At 44.0% G+C, this 17496-nt stretch overlaps 1 protein-coding gene across 1 annotated transcript in view; it reads left to right on the forward strand.

The window, feature by feature from the left end:
• Positions 1 to 17496, forward strand: part of mindy3 (MINDY lysine 48 deubiquitinase 3) — a 57959-nt gene that overhangs the window by 11281 nt on the left and 29182 nt on the right. The window contains exon 11 of the mRNA XM_083761715.1: positions 2693 to 2773. Within this exon, the coding sequence (XP_083617841.1) occupies positions 2693 to 2773 (81 nt within the window). The remainder of the gene's footprint in view (positions 1 to 2692; positions 2774 to 17496) is intronic.

Below are 17496 nucleotides of genomic sequence, written 5' to 3' on the forward strand. Positions count from 1 at the left end.
GTCCATAAAAACGATTGTATTATTTATTTATTAAAACGAAAATGTGCTGCGTGATGACGTGTAGAGATACACATCGATAAAAGCCAATAACAATGAAGCTCACCCGTTTAATTCCCCATATTTGCGCCTCCGTCCAACACAGCTGCTACTGATTACAGAATACTCTGTTTTTATTTCCATTCCAGATAACATCCAGACAGCGTATTACTCGGTTTCAACTCAATCATCACGCTAAAATATATACCTGAAATAAGCCACATAATAAGCCACATAACGGTAAACTGGTACAGCTGGCCGACCATCTGATTTATAAACAAACGCATACCACGCTGTTGCGCATAGCATAGCCACCGTCCCTAGCTACCGTCCCATCGCCTGAAGGGATGCGACGCTCTGATTGGTTCAGAAACTTCAGACCGGTGTTTCATGTTGAAACACCATTTTCATGTTCACCATTTCCGTTTCACTACACCTTTAAGTCTTTCAAAAAATAAAGCCTTTCTAAACATTATAACGGCATACAATATAAATGACATTGTAAAACAACACACTATGAAATGCAATTAAATCAAGCAGCGGAAAGTGAAAATAAAAATAAGTGCTGCGGAAAAAAGCAACCTCTATCATCGGTCAGCACGGTTTGGTCCAAACTGAACTGCCATATGGTAGGACAAGTTCATTGGGTCTACTGTACCTTCTATAGCGTCCACTGCTACATGAGGTGACCGTGACACATACAGTACGTCTTCTTGATTGTTCCAAGGTGAATATGGCAGCTGCGGTATGTTTCGTTGCTTGTCAGTCATGATTCATCACAAGTGCTTCGCAATGATCAACGCCATGTTGAGAATACTGAGCAAGATGTATTGAAATCTGCTGGTCCCCACAGCTGATATGTCACATCAAGCGTGCACTGGAAATTGCTGTTCAGATTGTTCTGATTGATGATCAAAATTGCCGGGAATGGGATGTTTCATCATGTGTGCGTGTGTGTGATGTCACGTTTAGAATGATCTCGATGGACTTGGTGTGTTCTACATCGTCCATCAGCAAAGTGTGTGTTAGAGCAACAGATGATGACATATTATGAGTAGATTCATATGAGCTGAGCTGGATGCACAATGTAGGTTTTTCAGAAAACCGTTTGAATCGGCCACAGGTCTCAGACGGGGAGCGACTGACGTGCCTAGTAATTCATTTTCAATGAGAGGCGTGCGTTTATCTTGGGACTTGGATGCGCGGAAAAGTTGAGCGGCGATATTACGCAAGTGTACTTTGGTGGGCGCGGCCCGTGAAATTGTCACGCGTGTGCTCGTTTCATGCACATGCCCCTCATGAGCAGATCTGTCGTTGATCCAGGCGACAATGCCTGTGTCACCCGTTCCCCTGAAAGGACCTCTAATGTGTTAAAGGAGAATTCCATACTAAAAGGCTTTCTTACCTTTCTTTGTAGTTGTTACGTCCCCACCAAAGAGGTCCAGGTGTTATTTTGTGCAAAAGCACCTTATTGGCTATTTCCCCTACCATAAGCCCTAAATGAATTGCATTGAATTGAATGGGAATTGAATGGGGCTATGGGGTGTTGTGCTAATTCGCTTATTTCCATTGCTCAAAATTATAATTTCTTTGTATATATCCTCTCATAATAATGTAAATAATATCCCAAGCGGCACACTTTACTACTTATTTCGATGGAAATAAGCGAACTAGCATAACACCCCATAGCCCCATTCAATTCCCATTCAATGCAATGCAATTCATTGAGGGCTTATGGTAGGGAAAATAGCCAATAAGGAGTTTTTGCACAAAAAAACACCTGGACCTCTTTAATGGGGACGTAACAACTACAAAGAAAGGTAAGAAAGATAAGAAAGCATTCTAGCATGGAATTCTCCTTTAAGAACATGCACAGTGCTGCTCTCTCTTCAGCCTGTAGGAATCAATTGATTGACGTTATCCTATGAACACATCCTATGTTCAACGACAGACACACTCGAAGCATGTTAGAGTGCTAAATGATTATCTTCTCAGAGCATGTCCCCTTATATTCACAAACCTCTAAACCAGACTTATTGAACAAATTGCTCTGCGATAACTTAGTAACCAAGTTAATAATAATAATAATAATAATAATAATAATGAATTGCATTTTATAGCGCTTTTCCAAGTGCTCAAAGCGTTTTACAATGGATGGTTCATTCATTCATACATTTGGAGGTGAAGCGGCGAACAGTCGACGCTTGCGTCTCACTTCCCACATTCACACACCAATGCTGGCAAGCTCACACCGACCGACTCATTGGAGCCTAGGCAATGTAGAGTTCAGTGTCTTGCCCAAGGACACTTGGACATGCAGACAGGAGGAGCCGGGAATTCAAACCGCATTGGACATAGTCGTTAAGAGATATTTTGATGGAGCAATATATAGTTTGTGTTTAGCAACTAGCTTTGTTAAGTTGAAACTCTTGTCAAATCCCCATCACGATTTTGATTACATCTATTTTACATTTTTGTCTCAATTAGTTTGTGTGGAATGTGGGTCTGTTGGCCGGTATAGCAGGTCTCTTCTGCCTTTAGAAACATGGTTATGTTCTGCTGAAACTCGGCTCAACTTTAAACACATACTCTTGTGATTGATAGTGAAAACTTGTGGGAATTGGACATTTCATCTTCCGTGTTTTTTCTTCTCTAGGTCGGTGCGTTCCTGAAGTCTCCAAAGTTCCCTATTTGGATTCTTGGCAGTGAGACTCATCTCTCAGTGTTCTTCGCCAAGGTAAGTTCAACTCACCCACACACACATGTTAGCAGCAGGTTAGGAATGTGTCTTAGCAGTGGTATGGTCATATATGGACACCTACATTTGTTTCTTGGCTTTTCAATAGTGTGTGTGCACGCACACACACACACACACACACACACACACACACTCAGGACAAACCACACTGTGGTCTGTCTGTCTGTGTCTCCGTCCAGCTGTCTAAAGCCTCATTTTATTGTCGCACAATAGTGTCACTCAACGAGAACAGATTTCAGACACTTTTCTTACGCCGTTTTCAATGAGTAAAGAGCAAAGCAATCCTAATTTATACTTTATGCAGCAGCACCGTCGGCTTGAGAAAACCGAACTCGTTTTCTGTGGATGAAATTGTATTCGATGCGGCTCTGCTTGTAGTGCTTAACTGACCCCAGCCACTGTATAGAGTGCTGGAGCAGTGACTGATTGTAGCAACTTAAATCTCTGCTCTTTGTTTACATCGCCGCCCAGTGTGATGTGACATGATTTGCCTCTGAGATTTCACCATTTCTGGTGACGGACACAGTGGACAAGGCGTGCTCCATGAAATAATCAGCCATCTGGTTATGTTTTTAGTCCCTGAGAGGGGGACCTCCTAACTAGGGATGTCCCGATCACGTTTTTTTTTTTGGCTAAGATTCCGATCATTTGAGTATCTACCGATACCAATTTTTTCCGGTCCCGATACTTATATTATATATTTTTATACACTTATGCCATATCTCAATAGTACAATATCCAAAATCACAGACAATATCCAGTCTAATATAATATTGATGATACTAGGGATGTCACGATGAGGTTTTTTTTGTGCTCCTGATCTGATTCCGATAATTTGAAAATGACGATCGGCCCTGATTTCACGTGATCGGATCGGGACAACCCTACTCCTAACCTCCTCAGCCATACTTTCATCTGAACCTATACAGCATGCATTGCCGGCAGTTTACAGAAATATAAGAATAAATAAATGGTGAGCATATTGAAGTTCTGACCGCTGACACTCAGCTTTTCGCATTGATCCGTCTCTGGTACTGTCCAGCTAGTTGAAACATCTTGGAAAGGCAAAAACCACCAAAACATACTTCGGCAAATCAGTTTCACTCTCTCGTTCTCCATATAAGTAAGAGAGCCGAGAGAATCCAGGGCGCGCGCGCACGCACGCATGCATGCACGCACGCACGCACGCACACGTCACACACACATCCCCATAACAAAGGGATCAGATGATTCGTACCTCTGCCCTGGGACCTCAAGTTAAAACAACAGAGCTGACCTCACTTGGTGTGATCATACTACACCTTGTCACATCACACACTTGTGTGTGTGTGTGTGCGCTCGTGTGCGTGTATGTGCGCACGCATGTGTGCATGGACACACTTGCCTGTATTGCTGTGTCCTTCGGCCTGGTGGAGAGTATGTTTTGCACTCCGTCCGTGTGTCCGTCCGTGTGTGTTTGTCCGTGAGCAGCTAATCTCCGGCACCATTAACCCGGTCGATGCCAAATTTTGCACACACACTCCCTGGATGCCAACGATGAACCTCTGCCCCAAAATTTCCAGAACGGCCTGTTATAGCGCCACCAGGAGGCCGCTTTGTGCAAAACAAGTTTTTGCACAGTACACCTACAGATTTTGTCCAAACATCGCGCAAATTGGTACACAGTCTCTCTAGTTTACTTTTGTTGCCCTTTTATCCAACCACCAGATGAAGGCAAGCTGCAATGTCCTACATTCCTATCCTGGTGGAGATCTGTGCCCAGAAGGGCACTTTTTCTAGTTTACTTTGATGTGCACGGGTGTGTGTATACACAGATTTGCGTGAATTGTTTAGCTGCTGTTTCTGCATCGCTTTCTGTATTTTTGTGTGTCCAGTTGTCCACACACTCATCCACAGTATAAGCGTAGCTATGTTTGTGTGGAAGTGTGTGCATATGTATCTGCGTGTGTGCACATGCACCCTGGAACCCACACACTTTGTTTATCTCATCTATCTGTACATATGTAACTCTATACAGCTCTGCGGATTGATAATCACCCGCTTTAGGCAGAGCCAATCGATTCTCCTTCCCAATAGAGCAGAATGCAGCATGACACATGGGCAGCCGCCACCATCCTCATGGTGGTCATGTCCGGCGCTGAGCCCCGCCCTGGCTGCTATACCTTGATTACAGCACCGTTCCATACACATGATAGCACATCATTCATTCACTCACTGATGACCTACAGCTATTACTATACAGCTCCTCTGGCCATGGTGACATGTTCATACACACACTCTGCCACACACACACACACACACACACACACACACACACACACACTCATCTGCACACTCGCATTCCTGAGAGAGGGAACCTGATCCTGATTAGCATTTGCGCGCGTGTTTGTGTAGTGTGTGCGTGTGCCGCGTGCGTGTTTCTGTGCGAGTGTGCGCGCTGCCGTGCCCTCAGGTGCATGGTTTCCTGTAGGGAATGCGATCCCAGAGTTCCCATCTGGATCCGTTTGTCCCGCTGCAGAACAGGGGGAGCGCGCACGCGCGCACACACACACACACACACACACACACACACACACACACACACACAGCTGACGCTACTCTGATTATAGACAGAGAGCAACAAATCCATGGCTCTGCTTTGTTGTGCTGCAGACCAGAGGTTTCCTTACGGGGAGGTTAAAGGGACATCATCCACAGGGCGAGGACACTGCTGCTAGAGTTGAGGCACATTAAAGGCCTGCATTGGTCCGTCGCTCTACCCTTTTAGCATGGCACGACTGCCGTTTGTCACCTTCTCAGCTGTCCAAGGGTCGATGGAGCATCGTTTGGCCTTCAGTTGCAGTAATACGCTGATCTAATATCAGCAAGCTGATGTAATATATTTGATATTGTACACTCCTACATGCACGGAAAAGTGCTTTTGCAAAAGTAAACCCGCATAAAAGCCTTTCGTAAAGGTGTATCTACCCTGTGTGCACCACACACAGTTTTTAAGTGGCTTGATTCAATATTTACTCAATTTGAACCATGTTATTCAAACACGGGTCTGGTGACTGATATTGTCTTAATGTGTGAGTTATATATTATATTAAATTTTTTATTTCATTCTATTCCTGCATTAGGACAATATCAGTCAAATAAACAGAGCTACCAACCTGCACACATTTTGTGTACCAACCACGCAATTCTAGGTGTCTATATGCCTAGAATTGATGCGTGGTTGGTACACAAAATGTGTGCAGGTTGGCAGCTCTGAATAAACCATGTACATGTGTTTTCAAATTTAGTTTAAAGTTCAATGTGTTTGTATAGATTGGGACCTGATCTGATTAAATCAATAGGAGCAAATATTTATGATTATTTATTTATGATTTTGAATCAAGCCAAGAAATCGTGGCGTTATATTCGACAACCACTTCAACAAACAGATCAGCTCGGTTGTTAAAACAATCTACCATCTACGTCTACTTGCCAAGATCAAACCCTACCTTCTAGTAGACTCCTACTAGACTACTGTAACGCCCTTTATCATGGTATCCCCCAATCAACTAGTAGGCCATAAATGGCCAACTGGTGCGCAAGCAGAGCGCGCAAGTACTTTCGACCGCTACAAACTGTCAAACCTTATAACTCCTCTCTGGGAGAGTTAAGGAATCTCCTGGGTAAGACAATTCATTTCACCCTTGTGCAACCTTCGTCTGCTTAGAAAAATACCGATGATCTTTACTGGGATACCTTCTCTGTCTAGAATAAAGCTTTATGACTTACTTTTTGGACACTACTTTTTGATAATGCTGAATGAAACAATGGTAATTGTTTTTATACACTTCAGAAACATAATGTTGTAATGAATACGTAAGTGACGACTTTGGACGATGACGTATATGTCAATCAGTGCCTCCCAAGACTAAAACATATCGTCATTACGTCACCATCGAAAACCAATTTCACATTACTAGCATTGGGTCCTTTAATCCACATCTTTTTTACGTCATCATTGAGAGCTAGTTATACATATACACACCATGTAATCTGGCACCACTGCCGTATCAGGCACAATTTGCTGGGACGGTGCATGCGCATCAAAAGTGGTACGAGTCCCGGGCGAAACTAGTACTTGCGCGCTCTGCTTGCGCAAGTAATGACCGCAGATGTGATATCAGCAGCTTCCACCCGATCTGTGGTGGTGTTCTGTTGTCTGACGAGGGAAGCTACTAGCTAGTAGCTAGCATGGGAGCTTCCATATATTTAGAAGGAGTTAGAAGGAGTCCTCGTTAATGACACTATGTAATGTATGTAGCCTACTTTCCATCCGTTCCCCAATCCCTCACACTCGCTGCTGCGTTTACACGGGCAGACACAAAGACGAATGGGAATATCATTTGGAGCTTTAACAATGAATGATTAAACCGTGTTTAATCGTCAGGGTTTCACTGTCCACAGCAGGCAGACCTGTCAACTATGCACTTCCCAAAACTCAGAGAAGCATTATATAAATAATATTATTACTACTTCATTGATTCACAAAAAAGCTCACTGCTCAGGTAAAATAGGCCTATTGATATGCGATTAAAATGTGATTTATTGAGATTAATTAATCACAAAGCCTCCAATTAATTAGATGTTTTTTAATGAAGTCCCAACCCTATTCTTTATAGATCTAGCTTAAAATAAAAAAATATAAAAGGTGAAGTGTGTCAGATCGCACCGTACCGTATCGCATCAAATTCCATGACATTCCACAAAATCGAAATCGCATCGATTTGGACTGAACCGAATCGTTCTGTATATAAAAAGTATCGTCCCCGAATCACATCGTAGCCCATGCGTATCGATACGTATCGAATCGTCTTGTAAGGGAGAGATGCACACCCCTATGTATGAAATACCCATTTTAACCCATTCTGACCGGGCACCCATTTTGGTGTTAGCATCATGTTATGCTTTAGCTATTTAAAAATAGCAGATCTACAAGCTCATATCGCTCCACCGAGTGGCGCGATACGAGCTTGTAGGTCTGCTATTTTTGAAAAATCGAAGAACGACTGACATTTTTAGAATCTGATCTCAGGTCAGAATGGGTTAATCAGACCAGTGTGTGTCCAGTGGAAACCTCGTATGAATCTGATCTCAGGTCAGAATGGGTTAAAATGAATAATCAAACACCAATGTGATTGATAGTACCTGTAGTGCACAATAAAAATAAACCTAAAAACACTATGGGAAAATATTTCTTTCTTTAGGGCTGTCGCAATAATTCCATTGCTGCAATGCAATGCACTATTAACATGCCAACTGCAAGGGGTGGAGACAACACCTCAACCGCAGTATCGTATACAATTTTTTTATTAAAATGTAATATTTGTAGCCTAAACCATGTGTTACATTTGTTTTGAATCATATAGTTTTGTAGAGGGATAAATAGAAGACCTGCAGTGTTTCCCCCATATGCATTCAGCAGTGGTGCCTGGCCTCCTCAGAGAGAAGGCGGGTTAATCTCACCGTAATGCAGTCACATTTCAAACGTCTGCATTCATCCAGAACTGGGGGGAGTTGTTGTTGGCAATAAATGTTTGAATATTATGTGAATATTCTCCGTTTACAATGGATGTCTATGGCAGGGGCTCTCAAAGTTTTTTGGCTGGGGACCCCCGGAAATGCTTTGGCCATGTCTCGCGACACCCGCCCCGCCCCCCCTCCCCACCACCAATACAAAAATTACAAACTGAAATAACCTTAATAATAGAGAAAATATATCATAAATAAATACTGAAACCAGATACTGTATAATCATTAAGTTTATGCATGTACTATGTGTACCATATGTAAACTCCTAATTTCCATTTTCCAGCCATTCAGTTGCCCCTGAGGGGGCAACCGGTTGAGAACCCTTAGTCTCATTAGATCTGGTGCTCCATCTATCTGCACTGCTGCGTACTGCTTCATATTCAGGTCAATTACTTTGACATCTCACCATGACTGTCTGTTCACTACTCTACTGGTTGGAAGATGCAGATGTAATATAAACAACGGTTTAAGCGGGCGAAAAATTATCCTTAAAACCTTGAAGAAGAGGTAAACGTATCGTCCATTTCCGATTGAATTGAAAAGCAAGCCAAACGGCTTGCCTTTCCACCAGTGGTACCTGGTTCCGTTAAAGCATTCAGGTTCCAATAATCTAGAACAGAACCAGTTCTAGAACCAAAGTTGTTTTGGTGGAAAAGGCCCTTGAGTAGTGGCCAATACAGAGGCTATCTTTGTGCATGCAATATCATCTTGGATCATACCAATGTTCCACAGATGTTTCCTTGCACATTCCAATCGAATGATTACTTTTGTTGTAACGGTAATACTCCATCATGCCACAGTGTTGCTTTCTTGACAAAACAAACGTATGTAACGTGATATGCTGAGATGATCAGGTAAGCTCAAAGTTATTGCCCGAAAAGAATATGAAGCGGTACGCCATTCTAATTGGCTGAACTATAAGCTGGTGAGTTTGTATTTTCAAAAAATATATTTGGAATTGAGAGGAATTTGAATATTTTGTAAACTATTTTGCAACACAAACCTTGTATAGGGATCCCTTGACCAAAAACAGATTCAGATGTGTCTATAAAACAAACTATTTCCATAAATAAATAAAACATTTAAGAAGTAGTGACATTAACAGATCTACAAGCTCACAACAACTCTAATTTTTGTGATGCAAATGGGCGCGTTTTTGAGATTGCCCGAGACCCAAACTAGTGAAAATAGCAGATCGACAAACGTGTAATTTCTCTTTTGGCCATTAAGCTAGAAAGGTTGGGAACCAGTACACCAGAGAACCTCCAAGTTTAGCTCCAGCAGCATTTCCCAGACTCTAAACTCTTAGAAAAGCTTATGTAGCTTTTAGTAGCAGATATGGATCCATTCCCTTACAAAAGCTACTGAACCTGATCCCCGTCTGTGATGTGACAGCGGCTCCTTGTGTCGCCCCCCAGAGACCACTGTCTAATCCCCCCCCCCTCTCCCCTGACACCCCAGCCAGTGTGACCCAGGCTTTCAGACCATCAGCCTAACTGCATTACGGAGCTTTATCTAATCTACCTGCACAAAGGACAGCCCCCTCTCTGCTGTCTGTTTTACTAATGTATTTGTGTATGCGAGTGTGTGTGTGGGTGTGTGCGTGGCTGCGTGCGTGCGTGAGAGAGAGCGAGAGTAGGTGTGTGTGCGTGTGTGTGTGTAATGGCACGTAATGGGATCTGTTTTTGGACAAGTGTTTCTCGGGAGACAGCGGAGGTGGGACAGAGGAAAGGACAGACGGGGAAAAGTGGAACTGAGACGGGGAGAATCTGTATCATGGATGAGATGTGTCTTGAGGTCAGGGTTGGACCAGTATCATTATTATAATACTGGTCTCACCTTAAAGAGCTGCCTACCCAACGTACCCATTTAACCCACTAAAACCTGGAAAGTAATTTCATACTTTGGCTTCATGCCACGCTATGAGCTTGTAGATCAAACATTTTAACTCTAAAAATCTTTGCTTCTGGCGGTCCCTGGAACAAAATATTTTGTGGTTGCCCCCGTGGCCCAATACAATTTTGAGGGGTCCTTGACATGAAAAGGATTTGAGAAACACGTTTTTCAGAAAACTGTTATGCTGCGTTCACACGGGCAGATGCAAAAGATGCAAAGTGTATATTTGTAGCTTTTGCAGCAGCTACAAATGTCCGATGCATCTTTGCATCTTCCGTTGACAATGAACAGTGGCTTTGCATCTGCCCATGTGAACGCAGCATTAGGATTTAGAAGATTTGTATAATCGGCCTCAGGTCTAAATATAAAGACGTCTGGAGACGTCAACAACAGTACAGTACAATTTAATTACTTGTTTCACCGCTGGACTAAACTCTTTATTAACACTAAACAAAATTGACCTGGCAATATATCGATGTTGTGATATGAGACTAGATATTATCTACTAGCTCACAATGCATCGCATCATGACACATTGTGAGCTTGTAGATCGGCTATTTTCAAATGGCTGAAATGTGTATAGGGCTGAATAGCCCTGGTCCAAGGCTTACAGCGAGTCTCTCTCTGACGCCCTGTGGAAGTCCCTTCCGCAGCCCTCTGGTGATATTCTCACTCCCGTGCGCGGGTTTTCAAATCCCAGCAAATAAACAAAACGACGTAACCACTCACCAAAACAAAGCCTGCTAGACCTTAAGGTAAAAGTCTATTCTCGTAGCTGGGAAGCGTCTCAGGTCCCCAGTTTCTCTCTAAAATGCACTTTGTGCCATTTTAATAACGCAATGTACCCTGAATTTACCGGGCAGAGTCATTTATTCTACTACGGCATTTCCGGGTTTTGCCTGCGCCGATCTGGTTGGATTCATTTTATTTAATGATTAAAATAGTGCATTTTAGACACGCTCCGAGAATATACTTTTACCAAGGTCTAGCAGGCTTTGTCTAGCAGGCTTTCTCAGCTAAAGTAAAGAAAGGTACTTTGTACTCTGTAGCATACGTAGCATTTCAGCTCCCCTCCTTAACCCACACACCTCGTCACTTGGTCCTGGGACAGGAACAGAGGGAGGTGGAGAGGAAATGCAGGGCGTGGAAGGAATGAATGGAGGAGGAAGGAAGGATGTGCCAGTCACAGAGGGAGGTGAAGAGCGTCTTCTCTCCTCCCATGACTTGTCGTTTCATCCTCTTCTGTCGTCCTTCTCTCTCCCGCTCTCCCTCTCTCCCCATCACTGTGATGACATTCACAGGCCTCATCCCAGCCTCTCCAGAGAGCACTAAGTAATGCATGTGTGTTGTGTACAGTAGCACTGTTGTGTGTGTGTGTGTGTGTGTGTGTGTGTGTGTGTGTGTGTGTGCGCGCATGTACTGTGGGTCAGCGGTTCATTGCGTGTAGCGGCAATTGGCTTCTCTGGTCCTCAGCATCCCTCAAGAGAGACACACACACACACACACACACACACACACACACACACACACACAAAGGCATTCCCACGTACACACTGAAAGACATGCACAAAGACAAACACACAAGTTGTTTTTGGCTTGCATCTGAGTGATTACTCATTTCAACCCTCTGTCCCTCCGTCTGTCTGTACTGTTCAGCCTGCTCTTGATATGATGGCGAGTAACGAACACAAGCGGAGGACTTTACTTACACATTCATATATCTCCTGTCGGGTTGTTTACTTGCTTGAGAGATTTTTCTGGTTTCTGTTTGAACTGAAGTGCCTCACATTTGACTTTGTTTGATATGGGACTAAGATTAGTTTTTGGCTTTTGATAGTTACAGTGATAGTTATAGTTACAGTGAAGACAGACAGGAAAGAGGGAGAGAGGGGGAGAGATATGCAGCAAAGGTCGTCATGAACGGGACTCGAACACGCGACACGCTGTCAGGCAAGAGGCTATAATGATGGCATGTGCCTGGACCGCTAGGCCAGCGGGCGCCCCGATATGGGACTTGTTAATTACTGTAATTCTCCACTTAGTATGTTAGATTTGAGATGCACAATCTATGGGTGGATGTACTGTATATGATGGATATACAAGGTTGCATTTGAAACACAGAAGATTCCGATATGAAGATTCTGAACTTACTCCATAGTACAGGCCTCAATGCCTGCTTCTTTGAAAAGAGAACACGCATACGCTCACATCAGACAGTCTGGGATGGGCGCTTCTGCACATTAGTGTGTGTGTGTGTGTGTGTGTGTGTGTGTGTGTGTGTGTGTGTGTGTGTGTGTGTGTGTGTGTGTGTGTGTGTGTGTGTGTGTGTGTGTGTGTGTGTGTGTGTGTGTGTGTGTGTGTGCGTGTGCGTGTGCGTGCGCGCGTGCGTGCGTGCGTGAGAAATGTAGGCTGGCCCATGTTAACTGATGTCCCACAAAAGGACAGTTCATCCGCAGGAGTATGAACTGTGCCTGTGTGGGACCTTGCTTTCCATTGTTCAGCTGTACATTAGGACTCATTAATAATATGTGACAAGTCAGACCTGGGCCATTGTGACGGGATGAAAGGCCTGCGTGGGTGTCGGCGTAGTCGTGTCTGTGTCAGTGAATGCTTGTGTGTTGCGGTGACCCAACATGAGATGGCTCTGAGTAAATTAAATTGTGTGCATGCCTGCATGTGTACCGTCCCCCTCTGTGGTGCATTGTCATCACTGTATACCGTGTTGTGTTGTTTTATATTGTACTGCATTTATGGCCTCGCTAGTGCCGGGGCTCTAAGGACGGCCTCGTGCGTCCGTCCGTCCGTCCGTCCGTCCGTCTGTCTACCACTTTAGTCCCAAGCAAGATATCTCAACAACTATGTCAGGGGTTCCTTTCCATGGCAGCCCATGTTTGGGACTAGTCCTTTGTTGTGTTCGTGAAGAGAGACACTGCGTTGTGTGACCTTCTGTCAGTGTGACACTGCGTTGGGTTGTGTTCTGCTCTGTGTCACTGTGTTGTGTTGTGTTGCATTGTGTCGTACGTTCCCAGGTTGCTGCGTCTGTTTTGTATTGTCTCCCCTCCATTCTCTGTTCAGTCTCTGCCCTTCTCATCTATGACAGCAACATTAATCACCTGCTGCCCAGTGTGCCCACACCGTCTGTCACACCTGCAAAACATGCATGCACGCACGCATTCTCTCACTTTATCTCTTTTTCCTAGTGCGTGGTGGCAGACACGGTTGGGTGAACATGTTTATCACTAACCTACTAGCTATACACACCGCACGCACACACACACATACATTCCCGTTGTAGTCTTTTGGGATGCAGTTGAGGTTAGGTGAACATTTTATTAGTCTCTCTCTCTGACTCTCTTTCTTGCCCAGCAGATGTGATATTCTGTTTGACCTTAATATGTGTAAAATCTGATGACAAGAGGCAAATCATTAATAGTATACTGATGTGTAATGTGACGTCAATATACTTTTATTGGCAACAACATTGTCTTGTAAAACTAAAACATTGCATTGTCACCTGTCCTTTCCATTATGTAATGGCCAGTATATTTTATATTGCTGCCTCCTTTTCAATGAAGAACCGGAAAGTCTGGCCTCAGTGACATTGTGAACTCCATGATCTCACCCGCGGTCGAAAAATGATGATGATGATGATCAACCAGTGTATTTGATGTACATCTGCAGTATCAACCAGAATATTTCATATTCATCTCTGCAAGGAGATCTTGTATTCGCCTGTGTCTGTTTCTGTTCACAGATAAAATCACACATGCACTACCAGGCCTAGCAGTGTCATATTTTATTAGCCAACAACTTAGCCAGTAGTTAGATTAGCACCAAAATATATATAGAGAGAGAGTGTGTTCATGGCCATGCACATTCAACTCTGTCTGAGCTGTCTTCTCTTCAAACCCTTTTACTAAATTTAGACTGCTTCTTTAACGTTACCGAACGGTTGACCCAAATGTTGCCTTGACTCTTAACCCATTCTGAACGGGAACCCATTTTGGTGTTGGCATCATGTTATGCTTTAGCTATTGAAAAATAGCAGACCTACAAGCTCATAGCGCGCCACTCGGTGGCGCGCTATGAGCTTGTAGGTCTGCTATTTAAAAAAAAATCGAAGAACGACTGACATTTTTAGAATCTGATCTCAGGTCAGAATGGGTTAATCAGACCAGTGTGTGTCCAGTGGAAACCTCGTATGAATCTGATCTCAGGTCAGAATGGGTCTCCCTCCTTCTCCAGCGTCTGCTGCTTTGCTGCCAACACACCTGCTGAAAATTGAGCCGGGTGTGCGCCGTGCGGAAGTCTTCTCTTATATAAATTTGAACAACGAAAATCTGAGAGAAAGATGGACAATAAATGTCTTTGAGTGTGTTGGGAAACTGGGAATCGCATGCTGTGCTACTTTCATGGCTGTCTCTGCATAAATCGCTATTAAGTGTGCGTGAAAGTAGCAGCTCTGGTTATGTACAGTAGTTGTCTCCACCAGGCCGAAGGCATGGGGGGAGAGTATGTTTTGCACTCCGTCCGTCCGTGTGTGTCCCCGTCCGTCCGCGCGTGTGCGTGTGCGTGTGCGTGTGCGTGTGCGCGTGTGCGCGTGTGTGTGTGTGTGTGTGTGTGTCCGTGAGCAGCTAATCTCGGCCACAGTTAACCCGGTCGATGCCAAATTCTGCACACACACTCCCTGGATGCCAACGATGAACCTCTGCCCCAAACTTTCCAGAACGGCCTGTTATAGCGCCACCAGGAGGCCGCTTTGTGCAAAACAAGTTTTTGCACAGTACACCTACAGATTTTGTCCAAACATCACGCAAATTGGTACACAGTCTCTCTAGAGCCATTCAACGAAACCGGTCTTTCAGATTTCTCACACTCCATCCTGATTGGTTAAGATTGGCTTCCAAAGTTCACAGGAGTGCTCAGTTTCAAACAAAATGCTGCAAATCATGAACACATCGCGTGGTTTCCGTGAAATTGTGCACCCACATTACCACTAGGCCGAGGACAAAATGCCACATGAACAATTTCAACTCAGCCTCAAGGTGGCGCTATAACTGGCCGAAAAGTGTTTTTACCTCTAACTGCACGGATCTGTGGATAACTTTGTATGCCAACTCCCTAGAGGCCAAGGAAAAACCTTTGCCTGGAATTTTTTACTTTTGTTGCCCTTTTATCCAACCACCAGATGAAGGCAAGCTGCAATGTCCTACATTCCTATCCTGGTGGAGACCTGTGCCCAGAAGGGCACTCTTTCTAGTTTTATATGTAAAGTAGCAACCATTATCCCCAGTTATGGTTGACCTTAAAACTGTTTTGTTTCAAGGAGTTTTGACTAGTTGCGCCTAGTTGCAACCTTGTGTGGTTTGGGCTTTAGAGGCTGATGAGATGCTGTCGCATTAGGAGGCTCTTACATACATTATACAAAACATTTTAATTTAATTGTATTTATATTGTACTTTGTACACACACTCTTCCAATACAGATGCCATGTTTTGGGCAAACCCTAAACAAACGTACTACTTTCAACCTGACGTCCCTATTTGGCCATGTAATGTCGTTATTAAAAAGAAATGATAATGTCTCAAAAAAGAGGGAAAAGGTGAAAGTGGCATATGTACAAGCTCACAACGTGTCACGATGTGTTCTTTGAGACTTCGACTCGTCCATTGTTGGTGTGCCGTGGTCACAAAGCGTTGGAGAACCTCGTTGTCATAAATCATGTCATACATGGAGGCCTGTTACTGTCTTTCTGTACTAACACAAGACCAAGACATTGGCCTGGACCTCTGCTTTGTCCTCCCTGTAAGCAGATCCCCACAGACACACTCTGTGGCCACTAATGGCCTCTCGGCACACACAATAACCTGCATGTATGCAGGGTGGAGCCGCACGGACACGTACACACACAACAATGGGAGTAACTGTACCCCCCCCCCCCCCCTCAACACACACACACACACACACACACACACACACACACACACACCTGTCCCAGACTGATTTTAGAGAAGAAAGGAACGGAAAGGAGAGAAGGACAGCAGAGTGAGTGGAAGGTTGAGGAGGTGAGGAGGGTGGACACTCCAAAGTGAAGTACCTACTTATGTTCTCCGAGGTACAATATGGAGCAAGGTATGAGGGGGTGGCACTCATGCTTAGATGTAGGGATGAGGGGGAAGTGAGTCAAACAAAGTGAAGTACCCAATCGCATCTGGGAAAAAAAGCAAGGAGAAAGGGAAGAGAGCTACACGAGGAATCCTGAGTGTTCAATTGACTCTTTGAGAGGGTAAAAATTGATCCGTAGGGGGATAGGGTGCACAGACTAGTGCTGCACGATTCTTGCTCAAATGTGAATCTCGATTTTCCTCCACAAGAATTGAGATCACGATTCTCTCACAATTCAAATATTTTCCATGAAAATATTCGTCTTTAGTTGTAGTTGCATTTCTACATTCAAAATGTGGCACATGCTAGCCAACTACTGCTGCTTTAAACATCAAACATCAAAGTGCTTGGCTTACAGTAGACCTCTCTTAAAGAATCTTCTGAACCCATCAATTGTATTACTGCTGATACAAATTAACGTTACTGCCCTCAAAGTAGAGGCCGGAAAGTAGAACCTGTTCCTAAAATTAGACCCTTTAACATTGTCCAGAAATTCCAGCATCTCCCTGTCCTTGACATTTGGTTCTAATACAGTACACACACACGCACGCACGTGCGAGCGCTTGCCGACAGCCAGGCCTTTTTTTGTTTTGTGAGGCTGTTGACTCTTCCAGAAGTCTTGTTTGACTTCAATAAATAGTCTCTGTTTCTTCTCAGCAGGAATGTTCTGCATTACACTGTTCCCTCATATTTGGCCCATTGGGGAGTGAGTGCGACATGTGTGTGTGCATGCGTGCATGCGTGCATGTGTGCACGCTCTGTATGTCTTTGTGTGTGCTGTTCTTAATTCTATTCAGGGCAGTGTCCTGTGTGTGTGTGTGTGTGTGTGTAGATAGTTGGTCAGTACTTGTTGTATTGCCGTAAGGATGGAATGCGCTCCTTGACTTCATAAGACACGCTCGCAAAGACTTGGCATCAATTCCACTGTGTGCGTGCGTGTGCATTCAGAGATTGCAGGCTTGTACTCCAGCATATTCAAATAAAAGCTGGCAGGGGACAGGTCTAATAAACACACACACACAATGACACAAATATGCACAATTATACACGTACAGATGACTCGCGGCTGTATG

This window comes from Protomyctophum parallelum (assembly GCF_964188405.1).
Source record: "Protomyctophum parallelum genome assembly, chromosome: 3".
NCBI lineage: Eukaryota > Metazoa > Chordata > Actinopteri > Myctophiformes > Myctophidae > Protomyctophum > Protomyctophum parallelum.